Source organism: Dufourea novaeangliae, unplaced genomic scaffold, assembly GCF_001272555.1.
Source record: "Dufourea novaeangliae isolate 0120121106 unplaced genomic scaffold, ASM127255v1 scaffold310, whole genome shotgun sequence".
Taxonomy (NCBI): domain Eukaryota; kingdom Metazoa; phylum Arthropoda; class Insecta; order Hymenoptera; family Halictidae; genus Dufourea; species Dufourea novaeangliae.
Window position 1 is genome coordinate 51,154 of NW_015374199.1, and position 15,745 is coordinate 66,898.

The 15,745-nt window shown below is 35.6% G+C and overlaps 1 protein-coding gene across 1 annotated transcript; it reads right to left on the reverse strand.

Annotated features, from left to right (window-relative positions):
- Positions 1-6,780, reverse strand: LOC107192278 (cytochrome P450 6k1-like). Its single transcript, XM_015581496.1, has 5 exons — positions 6,264-6,780; positions 2,670-3,041; positions 2,175-2,359; positions 1,765-2,053; positions 1-179 (listed from the first exon to the last, which is right to left on the reverse strand). Exons 1-5 carry the CDS (start codon positions 6,778-6,780, stop codon positions 1-3), a joined length of 1,542 nt encoding a protein of 513 aa, XP_015436982.1.
- Between the last annotated feature and the right edge of the window lie 8,965 nt (positions 6,781-15,745).

Here is a 15,745-nt window from a genome sequence, read left to right on the forward strand (position 1 = left end):
TTAACCAGCTTCAGTAGTGACCTTCTGGACATTCAAATATAGTCCTCCTATCGGCTGCGCGCTGAATCCTTTTGGATCCAGAACCATCGGAATTAGTGTCTTGTCGCAAGTTGTCACCTCGTATTTTCTCAGAACTTGAATGAGTCCAAGCTTGGTTTGCAACTGCCCCAGTCGCATTCCTGAAATGTGATACGTTGTGAGAGGATAGAATTGATACTAGATTATTTCTAAACTATTTATACAATTTGAAATTTAAAAAAAAAAATGCATACAAACATCAAATTAATTGAAGCTTAACTAGTTTGATGATCCGTAGCTGCCTCAATTCTGTACCATCATTATTTGATTACACTGTTCAGCAAAATTTAGAAATTTCTAAGTATATGGAGTAAAAATGGATCTAGTTACTTGAATTCGAATTGTTGAATAGAATGGTAGTCTAATTTTTGACCTTATACGTAAGCATTTTGTTTACTTTAATTTTAAATATGGTGTACAGGGTGTCATGTAACTGGCGGTACTGCTGACTAGGGTGGGATTCTACATGACAAAGTAAGTCGAAAATTTATTATATTTATTATTTTTGTTATTATTTGTATTATTTACTGTATTGTTATTATTTCTATCATTATTTTTATTATTTAACAATTGTACTAGGTGAATAATTCAAGAAATAAATGAAACTGAACAACGCTAACTTTATATCTAAAAAGCTAGGCTTTTTGACTTGCAGGGGAAAAACTAAAACCAGCAACTTTAATTAACACAAAAAACTAGATTTAGTTCCATCATTTTGGAACTTATTGAACAGTGTTATTTCCAATTATTATTATCATTATGGTTCTTAATACTTCTAAAAATATGTTGCATCAGCAGCTAGTATTTTTTGGATAGTAAAAATTATCAGCAGATTACTGTAGTGCAAAAACACAGCATAACTAGAGGAGAACTGGGTGGAATAAGCAGATAGTGTTTTAAACAGAAGGTCAATACGTAAATATAATTTCTGAAAGGTGCAAAAAAAGCTTCAAAAGCTCTATTTTTATTTATTGCAAATTTTTGGGCAAATTAAGGGAACCAGTCATATTTTATCGTATTCTTCGGTCAATATCGATTTACCTTTTCGAGTACTATTCTCAGAGGCTGTACTGAAAATTTAGTACAATCTCTTAACTTCGCGCTGTTTTTTCATGAATATACAGAAAACAAGTCCTAATACACGTGGATCGAAAAATTAATATTTTTGAAGTTATAAACAATTTTTAGTTTCGGTTAAAGCTAGTGACTTTTTCGTTTCGAAAGCGATCGTTCCGTAAGGAAACAATGGATTACTTTATTATTGCTTCTTTTTTTGGTTATAGAAGGTGTTCTACAATTTTCTTAATTGCTTCCTATACGGTACCGATTGCTCCTGAAGCGGGAAAGTCACTGGCTTTAACAGAAAGAAAAATTGGTCTATAACTTAGAAAATATTAATTCTTCGATCCATGCTTATTAGGACTTGCTTTCATTATTTGGCGAGTACTATCTACTTTAGAAGTTATACACCCTTCTTTGTATCACACTGTATAATTAATCATTACATATAACATTAATTTAAAGTTGTTAAAGAAATGCTGAAAACGGAATGAGTTCTGAATATTATCGCATTAATCTATAGCTACGTTTGCATATATTTCCGAAAAATCTTATACATAATTCTACTACTCAATTTAGGAGGAAGATGATTCTACGGTTAGGCGAAAACTATGAAAATTTACTCACCGGTGCAGTTGTGTGGTCCCTCGCCGAAGGGGATGTAAGTGAAATTCCGTATCTTTTCAGCGTTCTCCTTGCTAAATCTCATGGGATTAAATTTCATTGGATCGGAATAGTATTCTGGGTCGTACTGCAGTCCGGTCATAGACATGTATACCGGTATGCCTTTCTCGAGTATTAAATCTGAATTTGGGATTTTATAATCGGTTACACCGACACGTTCCAGAAATCCCAGTGGTGGATACATGCGGAGGGTTTCTGAGAAAACCATATCTAGTAATGGTAGACCTGAAACCTGCGAGGAAGACACGTTTCATTTAACATTTTCTGAGTAGAGTGAAGATACCTAATATTGCCACTCGTTATATGTTGTAAAACAAGCACTAAAATTTATATTTGACTATTAATTTATGTACCATATCAAAAGTAAGTTTTCCACCGCTTTCTTCGAGAGCTTGGAGGATCTCTTTCCTCAGGGCCCTCTGCACGTCCATGTTTAACGCAAGCTCGTAAAGGCTGAAAGACATGGCGGTGGACGAAGTTTCGAAACCGCCAGTGAAAAAGCCAGCTGCCGGTCCGACTAAATCGTCGCCGCTAAATTCTGTAACACGATTTAATTTAAAAATTTTCGCAATAATTACTGTGTAAATATTGGTTTAAACATGCAGTGGCGAACATTGAAATACGTGGTACACGGAACGAATTACGTAATTTGTCGTTGAGAATCATGTATACAAGCTAGTTACAATTATTGTGATGAAATTAACAATTTTAGTAGTATGAACTTTATTCCTTTAATCTTGTGCATTCAAAATAGCAGGTTCATGTTTATTAACCGAATGAATATGTAATATATCGGACGTCTAATTATGAAGTTTAAAAGTTAATGAAGAGTGGAAACTGTAACTTACGAAATCCACCGAGGTCGCCATCCTTCTCGTGCGTTTTGTATAACTCGATCAGAAGATCGACGAAGTCGTTCCTTTTCTGTCCAGATTTTATGCGTTCATTGATCACTTCCCATAATACGGTCCGAAAGAATACAGTGGTTTCCTTCCCGTAGAATTGCACGGGTAGGTATTTGCATAATTGCGGCATGAAGAATATGATAAGAAATTCTAGGCCACGAACTATACCGCGACCGAATATTTTTTTGCCATACTTTCGGAAGGGTGCGTTACTATCTTTTATTGAATTCACTTGCAGACCGAAACCAGTGCTAGCAATCAGGTCTATGGTAAAGTTCGTACAAAGATCTTTTATCTCCAGCACTTTACCATTTTCTAAAACAGATAATTTGTTAGGACTGAATAAATCATGAAATAAAAACATTTTTTTCGACTCCTAGTGTTATGAATTAATCCCTCTCGGAATTAATTCTCAGTAATTATTGGCTTTTGGACCCACATACCCTATTGGGGTTGGCCCAGATTTTACAAATTACGATTAAAAAGTTCAAGGTGACTTTCATATCTCGATAAAAAACCAAAATAGCAAGAAACTAATTGTTACATTGTGTGCTCCCTTTGATACCATACAACTTTTGTTTGAAACATTTTTTCATATAATGAACAGTCTGTAAGTAATTTAGGTGTCAGCGTTAGATAAATCACCCTGTATTTTATTTTCGATATTTTGTGTATACAGTAATGTCTCGATGAGTGCGACGTACTCGGGTCCACTTTGCAGCATTCGTGGCTAGGCGGAAAGGTTTGGAACCCCTTAGAAATCTGTTTTTGCTCGAAGTCGAGCCTCTGCTTAGCTACTGTTTACTCTGTTTTGATTCGACCCACGGGGGGACTTCCCCAGTGGTGGGAATAACGCTGCTGCTCGTGTCGCATTCATCGAGGATCACTGCATTTACATATTATGTGCATTTTGCATTTTTTTGGATATGTAAATTTCCTATAGGCCTATAAGTAAGTGTATAAACATTCGCAATTCCGTAATTAGTCTATATAGTCTCTGCAATAGTGGTGCTCATCGAACAATTTTGTTTAAGACACAAAGATATAGTGTACCATCCGCATTTAGGAACCGCTACATCACCGCAGATATTGCATCTTGATTTGTTTTAACGGAATAACAGTAGTCTACAGGATTTTCGAACGGACTTGTTCTTTCGTCTACATACCCGCTCCTGTACCACGAGTAGGTAGTTGATGAAATTTTTGTACATAGAGGACAAAAACTCATTCTCAACAAAGGATTGTAATTTGATTATAATGTTCCTGGAGTGGAGGTTAATAACGTGGCTTAAGACGAGTACTATATCTGAAAATCAGCTGACAGAATACTTTGGATCTTTCGATAAGATGAATTATCGTATAGATAACATGGTACGAGAATAACATGTTAGAAACTCTCTACCGATGCTTCGATTTTTAAGAGGAACTGTATGCCTCAGAGATTCTGGGGTAAGTGCTTTGTGGTCCATCACAGTCCTCTTACCAGAAGGCACCTCTGCTTACCCCACACCAAGAACAATGTCCTTATCTTTAAGGCAATGCAACGTCGGGCTGCTTGCCATCTCTAACATTCCCTCATCTGTTTCTTATAAATCTACGACAGCCGATAACTCAAGAACTGAACACGGGCCTCTGCCATCGCGTGACATCAGAGCTGTTTTTATTTCTGGGTCCTATTGAAATCACATTATAAATCAATATAACGAAAATGTTAAATCAGGAAAAGTAGACTAAAAGGGGAACGCATTCAAGGAATTGTGAATAATCGTCAAGAATATAATATCACAGACTTTTTGCAAGCATTGTCTGACAATATTACTTTACAATAAATTGAACATAGTTACCATTTTCGTGATATTGATTTATGCTGTGTGTATTCTTTTTTCATTTCTCGAAAATAACATTTTGTATTTAACCTATGTAGATGTATAAACGTGGCAATACATTTTTTGTTCCATGATCCTTAATTGTGTCTCTTCTCACTACCATAAGTCTACCACACTCTAGACTATGAAAAAAGAAAACTACGAAACAAATGAGACGAATAGTAATTGGACTAATGTCATTATCGGCTGTTTTCGGGTAAAGCTGTTGATGATTAAGTCTGGTGTCGGTGAATTGTTGTCAGTGAAAACAGTGTCGATGAAGTCTATGTCGGTGATTTCAATGGGACCCGTTTAGTCTCACGCCCGCCCTTCCAAGACCGCATGCAGTCTAAGTTCCTATCATAAATCCTTCAATGGCAAATTAAAGCTAGACAAAGCGCCTTCGACTCTATTCTAAATACGTTGACGCTAACAAGCAAAACGTTGTCCATATTGAGATAAAACAACTCGAGATGCACTTTCTAAGGTGATGTTTTGAGAACATTATTCATGGAAGCTCCTAAAACGTTATACTCACAAACAGAAAAATGTTTATCGTAATTGAAGATAGAACGAACCAGAGCGCAGTGTTCTCGGTATATTTCGATAACAAAACACGGAGAATGCACATAATATGTAAAAATACACAAAGTCTAAAAGTATGAATTTGCAGAAAACGCGAACTAGCTTCAATGACGCTATTACGAACGGCCAGCGTTGACGTAGTAATACGAGTGGCTCACTTTGACGTGACTCTAAAGTCAGCCGGCAAACAAAATTGAATTTTTGTGTTAACTGATGAGGCAACTGTATATATAGGCACATCACTGTTTTTGCAATAAAAAATGCAATCGTGTTATACGGACAGTCGATGTATTTTTTTAAATGAACATGACCGACGCATTTTTATCAACATTTTTTGTTAACTCTAGCAGGTACTCTTAACATGCCAAAAACCATTCAGTATCTATTAAAACAATTTTTGTTATCTTCAACCACTTTCGAGTTAATTCTCTGGAGGTCGATCTTTGGAGGGTGGTTTCAGCCATTAAGCTTGAGTTACTGTAGCTAAAAAAATATTTATCTACTACTTTTGACTGTTCTTCAAATGTACAAAGTTTCATCCAAATTAGAGCTGGACCTGTTGCGAACTTTCCGTCAGTTTACTCTGTTACGATCTTCGGGTTTACTTCGATTCAATGACGTTTTCCTTTCTTTGACGCTGTTACGATTTTACACATTTTTGTAAATTTAATCTCAGTCTCATCTCTTGAAACATGTTCTTACCTACGCGAAATGTTTACGGAAACCCGTTCCCTTTCCTCATTAGTATTTCGTATGTATAACTTGGCTGAGGATCGTAGCAGAGTCAATGCAAATGTTAGGTACAGCACGATAATATTATTAAATTAACCAAAATTATTGTTGTGGTTAATGACTTCTGTGTAAAATAACAAATACGAAGTACACAAGTATGTGTATGTTTATTTTGGCTTATAGTTAGCCGAGATATAGATCTCCAGACTAAATATGTTTCCATTTTCTAACAATGTAGTAACAGCTACGTCTTCGGGTATTATTATTTCTTCTATTCACGAGAAGAGCTCTCAAAGGTAGAACTCTCAATTCAACATGTACCATTACTCAGGTGAATACTAACACAAATACTAACCTAGCTTCTGCGAATCAAGATAATCGTCTAGATCGTCGGCGATCACAGTCATCAGCTGGAACATTTTCCTCAGTTTTCCGGCGGTAAAGGCTGGTGTTATCTTTGCTCTAAGTGTCTTCCAGGCGGGATTTTTTATCGTGAAACCGTTTACGTATCCAAGTCGGTCGTTCACATTCGACGAAGCATATCTATCGCAGAAGACGTTGAAATCTTTCACCAGGACATGTTTCACAAGTTCAGGATCCCGTATTAGTAAGAATGGCTTGTCGAAAATGTAGAATCCCATGTAACGTAGTCCCTTGGACTTATCGTACATATCCTTCACGAAATCCGCCGGTGTTTTCTTCATTAACATACATTCTGCGAAATTTCCGACGAACGGCATCGGTGGAAATTCCAGGACGCCTCTCTTTTGCCAGTATTTAAAATTCCTGGTCGCATACATGACTGCGGCCACTATAAGGGATGCGAACAGTATGATGACATCTAGTCCCCAGTACGGTGTTAAAAGTGCCATTTTGGATGGATCTTAAAAATAGAATTATTTGTTTCAGATCTCTATTACGTAATATGTATAGAGAAGAAGTAGAGGAAATTGGGGCATTTTGATACAACAGGGCACAACAAAACATCAATAGTATCTCGATATCCATAAACATTTAAAAGTTCAAGATGTGACCGCTTATTTTTTTTTCTTAACTTCTAAATGGTTATGGACATCGAGATACTATTGGTGTTTCATTCGGAAAATTACCGGTGCATACATTATTTGAAGACTAAAAAACGTAACTTATTGTACATTTTTAAGTGCACTGTTAGAATTTATTGTAATAGTTTTTTTATCCAATAAAATGTCATTTAGTAACATTTTATCAATCAGTATAATCTCGTAGTGTAAGCATTAATACTTACAAAATCTCATTTTTAAATGGTAATAAATATTTTTAATAAAAGGCGTCACCATTATCTCAGCAGTTAGTTCTCTATGCTTGCTATATTTCAATAACTAATGACGACAAAGTGAGGAATTGCGGATGTACTGTTCATCGTACAGTTATACAAATAATGCACCTAACATGGTGGTATGTTAATGTTATCAACTGTTTGCTAAATATCGAGGTGTATTAGTACGATTAGAAATGTACTATGACAAATTTTGAAAAAATTAATAATATGTTATAAAGAATATGTACTTACGATTTATAACGATTTTCAGATTTTATTGCAGCACAAGAATAAACAGGATTCGATGACTGGAGATGGACCGGTCACTCCTCCGTGAAGTTCAGTTCATAACAGACTGCCCAAAAAGCAACTCGTTTCATTAATAAATATATATAACTTCAGGAATTACGATTTCTCTCCTTTTATCAGTAGTCGTTTGACTTTGCAATCAACGTTATTTTGTTAATCTGTGAAATACTGCAGCAGGAGTCTGGTGATTAACTTATCTACCTGTGCTTTATAATGCACTCGTGTTGTTTCGTCATCTGAACGATTAGACGTATTCGCGATCAGATGTACTTACAGTAAGTTGTACTCGGTATTATAAGAAAATACAAGTCCACAATTGTGTTCGATTAGGCATACCAATTTAGGAATTAGGCTCCCTAGAAATCGCTTCATTACTTCTGGTATCGTAAATCTCCTAAGTAATAGCGACGGACGTGTCGTGACCTGGTCAGTTGGTCCGGGTATAAACGGATCCACTAGGTATACGTCCATTTCGGGAGCGAGGACTCCATATTATGCTTTCCGTAGTGACATCAACCCCTACACTGTCATTTTGGGCGGTGACTGCAAAACTTTTAGAAAATGAGCAAGTGAGGATCATCGAGAGTTCTGGTTCAATGGCGTATATTTCGATTTTTGTTTTAAAATAAGTGGAATGACCGAAATCGTGTCAGCCAGCAGCACACTTTGTTTTAGGTACCGTACTAAATGATTTATAATGCAGTCAATTTCGATTATGTTCACTTAGCAAAAACGGTGAATATTCTTAGAACCTAAATAAACATGCGTGAAAAAGGCTGATATCAAAGGTCATATGGTTTACATATAAAAAACCGCAAAGGACCTACAAAATAACACTCTAAAGTAGAATAACCGTGTAACGCAGGAACAGACACATCGATGTAAGTAGAATTTCACTGTACTGACAAGAAATTCATTTCACATTTACATGTTGCATTGTAAAGTAAACGGTTAAATACAATTTGTTGTCTTTTGATTGGAGAACGGTGGTCCTTCGAGCGAGTTCGTTTAATCGTCGGTGCAGTAAGTGCAAATTCGCCCAAACCCGATAGATCGCCAGTTCATAGTAAATATTCAGTTTCATTTGAATTAATTAGAAAATGAATATAACGAATATAATAGGTTTACAATAACAGTGTTTTTTCACGAAATATTCAATTTTCTGCAAGCCATCTATGTATGTACTTAAACTTTAGAAGAGTAGTAAACAGTATCAATATGGAGGATGTTAAATTAATTTTTTTGGTTGATGTCAGACAGGTAATGGCAGAGTAAGGAATATTTCCATAAGTTCGTTAGAATAATAGTTAATATAAGTATAAAATATAATAGTAATTCCATTTCGTTATGTAAATACAAACTTATTACTACTTACAAAATAGAAGGGAAAAAGCAGAGGAAATATACCAAAAGGGGAAATAAAATGAAAATGTAAAAACGTGTAATGAAAGTTACAAGGGTACAAGGTGTTATGTGACACTATATCACAGGGTAGATTATACATGCAGAACTAGGACAAAAAAGATGAATGACGAGATTGTGTTTGAGGCTTCACTTAAGAGTTATCAATTGTTGAAAATACGGGCGAAATACGTATTAAATACGTCTGACGTGTCGGAGTATTTTACTTGATAGGTCCGCTTTTCAATCTTCTTTCTTTGTTGCATATGTTGGTTTCATTCAGTCCATTCGGTTTCATTCAGACATTTAACCAGACCAGTGATTTCCAAACTTAATTAAAAGTCGAACAGACTTAAAATATTAAATATCTACATTTAATTTTTACCTTGATTCAACATCGAGGTCGCAATCACTTTTTCAGATAAGATCTCCTTAAAAATATTACGCTGTTTTATCGCAGAACCTTTATACGATTTTCCAAAACTCGCGGAATCCACACTTATATTTTATGGACAACCCTGTGACTCTTATAATATATTAAATGAAATGAAAACTGTTTTTGGGGGACGATTTATTCATATAAAAAACGCATGTAATAAATTTAACATTAAAATATAAAATAATTCCGTGTTTAATTGATATAAATTTGTAATTATGAAACAAAAATTAATAGGAAATGAATAGAAAATTAATAAAAAATTAATACAAGATTAATGCAAAGAATAAAGCTGCTTCTTGAATTCTAGTATCCTCTGAAAATTTGGTTTAATATTGGGTAATTGAATTCGCACATCTGGTGTAACGTCCGGTTTGTTGCGATATTTGTTGTATGCAAATATGTTATTGCAAACGATAATAGAGCTCGAATAACCTATTTTGATATATCCGGATGTTCGTCAAATGTCTTATCAGAAAATTGCTACCGGAATTTTTTCAAACGTAGCCTTTAATTGAGCGTCTGACCTAATTTTAATTAAATTTTTATAATCCACTGCCGGCTTTTCTTTAACTGTAACTGGATTTTGTACCGAATAATTATTTTTGCTTTTCACATTTGGAAAATACTCAGTTAGAGATTCTGACTTCTAACAAGCTGCAGAGAAAAAAAAATCCCGTTCATATTCTTGAAGGAAGTTATTAAGAATTGGAAGACAGTCAAAAGTACATATTTGTTCTACAACTGAGATTCAGTATTGTAATTTACGTCACAACAATATCATTTTATCTTCGACTTAAAAAATATTCACTTCTTTTTCTTACAGCGATAAATATGATTCATTCAATTTTGCAAAAATACCATCTCAGTATGCAATTACTCTTGATAACCATGCCGTATTTCTTAATCTGTCGGATAATCGAAATTTATGATTGATAATATATGCCAACAATGCTTTCCACAATTCAAACATTCTCACAAGAATTTGACCTTACGATAGCCACCTAACTTCTCTCTGTAAAAGCAGAGTGTTGTGGAGACTACCCATATTTTCACATATATATAAGGTTGTAAATCAGGCGATTGAAATGGCCGAGATTTAATTGAATTGATTATCCGCACTGCTTCGCCTAAAGTAGATTTTAACGTAACTGAAATCTTTCTTTGTTACTACTGAATACCTATAAAGAATGCAGTGATTAATGTTGTAGTTTCTTGCAACATTTTCAATTCTTGTTACAGCGTCAGCCATTTTTACTACAATTGCCTTTCCTCCATCACTGCATACTGCAATACATTTTTCCCAGCTTATATCGTGCGTTTTCATAAAATTATTAATACAATTGAATATGTTATTTCCTATGGTATGTAATTTCAAACTTTCATAGAATAGCAAATTTTCTTCAATCTTTTTCTTCAAGTCATATCGAACAAAGCAAGTAAAATTGTCAGTGCAGCAACGTCTGTGGTGTCATTTAATTGTAATACGTAAGCATCACATATGGGTCATACCACGCTAAGCGGATTACTTTTGTACACAATGTCTGGGATTTTGCTCAAATTGAAATATGTTATAACCCATGTGAAAATAGAGGAGGGTCAAGTCATCATTTCGCTGATTTCGAAATTGTTTAAAAGATACAGATCTTCAAAGTTTGTAGTTTTCACCGATTTTTACGAAACCTACCTTCACAAAAGAATTTTTATCTTTGCAAGTATTAAAGATATGCACCTGATTGTTCTTATTTACATGTATCTAGATGTAATCGTGAAATAAGCTCCGATTTGATATCATCGGTAATATAGTTAACACGCCTTCATACAGTAGTATCGGAAAATGACAGCTTCAATATGTTTAACAAAAATTGTATCAAACATACACGAGATGATATCTTTTACGCATGGTTTAATGAGTGATTCACCAATAATATATGCCTCACCAGCAAGAGTAATGTGTTAACATGCTTTATATGAAGCTTCTGTTGCATTTTCGTTATCCGTTTGATATTTTTTTCGCATGAAACTTTTAGAACTATTAGGATCTTTAAGTTCTCTTTCAAAAAAAAGATGTCTTTGTCTGTATAAGTCGGATGATTTGTTTCCATATGTTTCCGTAATTTTGCTGGTGCTAAGGAACTGTTTGCTAATATCTTGTTACAAAGTAAACAAAGAGCACTTGGAACTTCTTCGAGCTAAACAACTAATAATTAGTATCATATTTACGTTTTTTCATAGGTACTGGAGCTGTTAAACTTTTGAGGGGCTCCTTGGTTGAAAAGCGGGTGGGAAGGGTGGCGGGGAAATTTGTTGTAATAAAACATACAAGAAAGTACATCAATCTTCAAAAATTTAACTTTATTTTAAACAAAATTAAATAAATTTGCTTCGTTATATATTTTAATAACTATATTTCGATTTATTTTTACATTTAGTGCGATTTCTAATTATTTCAACAGGGAAACGGTAAACAAAATTTCATGAAATTATCGTTTTACATAAATGGAATGGTTAGATTTGATTTGATAAATGGAATGGATGGTTAAAACATCATTCTGAAGTTTGAATGCATTATGATCCCCGGAACAGAAACTGACATAGGATTATAATCATGTTTCTATCAACAAATCTTGATTCTATGTGATCATGATCTTGAAACAGAAAGTCAATTATTGTATAGAAAACTTGATACGACAATAACAAAATGTTGTTTTCATTGCGATAAAACGACCCGAGCTGTACTTTTAGCGAGTACATTATTCATTCCAAAATGACATGCTTGATCGATAAGCGAGGGAAGTTCTTAAAACGTTAGCCTCATGAGCAGAAAAATGTTTATGATAATTAAAGATAAAACGAACCAAAGTGCAGTATCCGCAGTATATTCTGATAAGAAAACGTGGAAAATGCGCACGTGGAAAAATACAAAACGGTATGGCATGTAATCATACCTCTAATACATAGTATGAATTTACAGAAATTGTGAACCCTACTAGCTTTAACGACTACTACGAACGGCCGACGCGATTCCATAGTTGGCCGGCAAATAAAATAGAATTTTTGTGTTAACTGATGAGGCAACTGTATATGTATGTACATCGCTGTTTTTGCAATAAAAAATGCAATCTTTTTTTATATTGTTACGAGCCAGGGCTAAGCGGCTGCGAAAGCCGAGGAATGGCAACTTTGGATTTTTGAGTTTGTTATGCGGACGAATCTGTGCCTATTGCATCACAGGGAAGCACTAGGAAAGATTTTCGTGGACGAACCTGAGCCTATTTCATCTCAGGGAGCCACTAGGATTGTTAGTATGGGCCCCGTAACTTTAAGAATTCGGTACACTTCGAGCGGTAAAAGTATGCCTTTGTGGGTTTGCTTCTAGCTGGGACTCTAGATATTATTCAAGAGTTGAAATGAACAACACTGAATTATAAATATATAAATGTATATGAAGTATATTCAAGAAAGTAAATTTTTTTACAAATGTTAATGTAAGTTGTGGTCGCGGAAGCTAATTCTAACGTTCTTGGTTTTTACGCACTGAGAAATGCGGGGGCTTGTGGTACAGAGTTTAGCTTACTTTTTAAAATGCTTGGAAAGGAGTTTAATACCTGATCTCACTAACTAGACTTCTGATATGAGTATAACCCGCGGATGATCTGTACGCGTCCCTTTTTATACCCTGAAAATGGAGTCTGAAAGTAGTGGGGGACACGCCTGTTTCTCAACGGAAACTGTTTTCCAACGCCATAACACCCCGTGGGTAACCACGTAATCTGGTCGGATGCATTTCAACTCCCGATAGGGTTAAGAGGTCACCTTGAGGTTCTTCGAAATCCGCAAGCTACTCGGTTGAGGACGACTAACAACTCTAAGAGTCTTTATACCACGTGTGCAATCGAACAGTTCGTTCGTTTCAACGATCCTGTCCTTCTGATTGCGACCGCGACACAACTATTCAACTTTTATGGAGAACCGAAGTCGAAACCGAAAGCAAACGGCATGCTCCATCTAGACCAGTTTCGAATTAACACTACAAATTATCGCGGTAGCAGAATTGTCACGCAGAGTGGGAGAGCCAACCTGATCACAGACTGTGATAGCCTGTCCTGGCCTCTCTCTACTTACCAGTTTAATCATACGTTCACACCCGAGAAAGTATGCTATCTGCCTGCATGCTTACCTAGTCCTATATTTAAAAAAAAATTTGTCCGGGTGCAAATCAGCTTAACCCCTAAGGAGGACATATCGGGACGCCTCTGACATTGTATTTAACTGCACTGGTTATATAGATATGCCAATGAGTCTGTGGTAGTGGCGAACACGAACAGACCGACCCCAGCGCCGCGATAACTCCGCGGCACGCACGAGCCTTTGTTTAGAGCCGCGTAATTCCAGTATCTTCACTTCATGATCACAGATGCGTGCGCATTTATCCTCACTCGATGATGATCACAGGAGGTCGATGCGAGTCCATCGATCAGCATTCTACGTCTGGAATCAATCCAGATAAACGGTTCGCCGTCGTCGCCGTCGAGTAGTTATAACCGATTCACGGCGTACGTGTCTTAATCCGAGGAGTCCCGATGCGTGGTTATAACCGTGGCGTTTAACAAAGTACGTTACTTAATTTTTATGTCTGTCTCCGAGTAACATGATTCTACGTACAGGATGAGTTTCGTAACGTGATGACTTCAAATAACTCGTAAGTTCTTTGTTGTATAAAAAAATTTTTCAAACAAATGTAGCATGGTTTCTAGGGGAACATAGTGCTGTAATTTGTTTTTTGTTACATCGCTGTTTTATCGAGATATGAGGGTCACCATCAGTTGCTTAAATGGAATACCCAATATTTTATCCTGAATTCGGAAAAAGCACCAAATTCTGCGTCAAAAAGTATTATACCACAGAAGGCTTAAAATGAATAATTACTGAGATATTCTCAAACTAATGATCTTCTATTAGGCAATATTTTATAATGCTCACTCAACGTGAGAACTCAACTTCGTTTACAACGCCAAGTCATATTTGTAAACACGTTCTTTGTTATATGTTAGACATAATCAATATAAGATGTACCTGAGTTTAGTAGCTATTTAGTAGCTCAGTAAACGTGAAAGTAAGATGTTCAGTAACAAAGAAAAGTACGATATGATAATTGTTTACGGTGCATGTGATGAAAATGCTACGAGAGCTAAGATACTATACCAAATTAAGTATCCTGATCGAAATCAGCCATCACATTCTACTTTTGTAAGGCTTAATAAAAAGCTCTAAGAACATGGCAGTTTTAACGTACAGAAACGTAACTGTGGTAAAATTGTAAATGATGAAGGACATCGTACTTCTACCTTAGCAGCTGTGGCCTATAATCCACATATCAGTACACGAAAGATTTCGCGTGGTTCGGGCATTAGTCAAAATAGTGTTGTGTGTATTCTTCATTCGGATAACTTTCATCCTTGTCACCTGTCAATACATCAGAAGCTACATGGACAAGATTTTGAGAAATGCGTACAATTCTGTGATTGGTTGTTGCACTAGATGGAAGATTCGAATGTTACATTTCTACAGACTGTTTTATGGACTGACGAAGCCAAGGTCACAATTTTCGGAGATATTAATATAAAAAATATGCATTATTGGGCAACAGAGTATCCACATTGGATTCGTGAAATTGACCACCAACACCAGTGGAAAGTGAATATTTGGTGCAGCATAATTGGCCACCAAATCATTGAACTTGATCAAAAAGGCCTTCCAAACAAATTCTGTCTAATCCATTACCACTAACACCTTCATTTTTGCATACTAACAACATTTTGGAATCGTCCAATGATAACTTAACGTACAGTACGTGCCAATCCATTTTGACAGAAAATTTGGACCGGAGAAGTCGAAAACTGGCTCGTGGACACTACACGACTGCAATGTTTTGTGTATTGCTTACTTTGTGCGGAGTTTTGCGGTAAAACATAGCAACCCTGCAATTGAACAACTACCTCAAATGTCTTCATGCGATTTCTAGCTTTTATAACAACTCAAGATGTCACTGAAAGGACGGAGATTTGACGATATTGAGCCGATGAAAGCGACTATAACGACACATTTGAAGAGCATTTCGAAAGGTTTGTTTAAAAAATGTTATCACCAGCGGGAGAGCCGTTGGCGTAAGTGTATAAGCGTAAAAAGGGAAAATTTTAAAGGGGATTATATAATACTTGCTTGAACCGTTATCTAATAAAGTTTATTTTTAACAGAACCAATCTGAGTATTTTTGGTCACACCTCGTATCTGTACATTCAATTTCATATTTCAAGGGAAACGAGCATTTTAATCATCAATACACTAACATGACATTTAAAATCAAATTTGTAAATGCAGTTTGGATTAT

Excerpts from the sequence above, each read along its gene's own strand:
- LOC107192278 (XM_015581496.1), bottom strand. The coding sequence starts at position 6,780 with ATGGCACTTTTAACACCGTACTGGGGACTAGATGTCATCATACTGTTC. Across the intron at positions 3,042-6,263 it reads TCTTGATTCGCAGAAGCTAG|AAAATGGTAAAGTGCTGGAG; the intron begins GTTAGTATTTGT and ends TATCTGTTTTAG. Across the intron at positions 2,360-2,669 it reads TGGCGACCTCGGTGGATTTC|AATTTAGCGGCGACGATTTA; the intron begins GTAAGTTACAGT and ends ATCGTGTTACAG.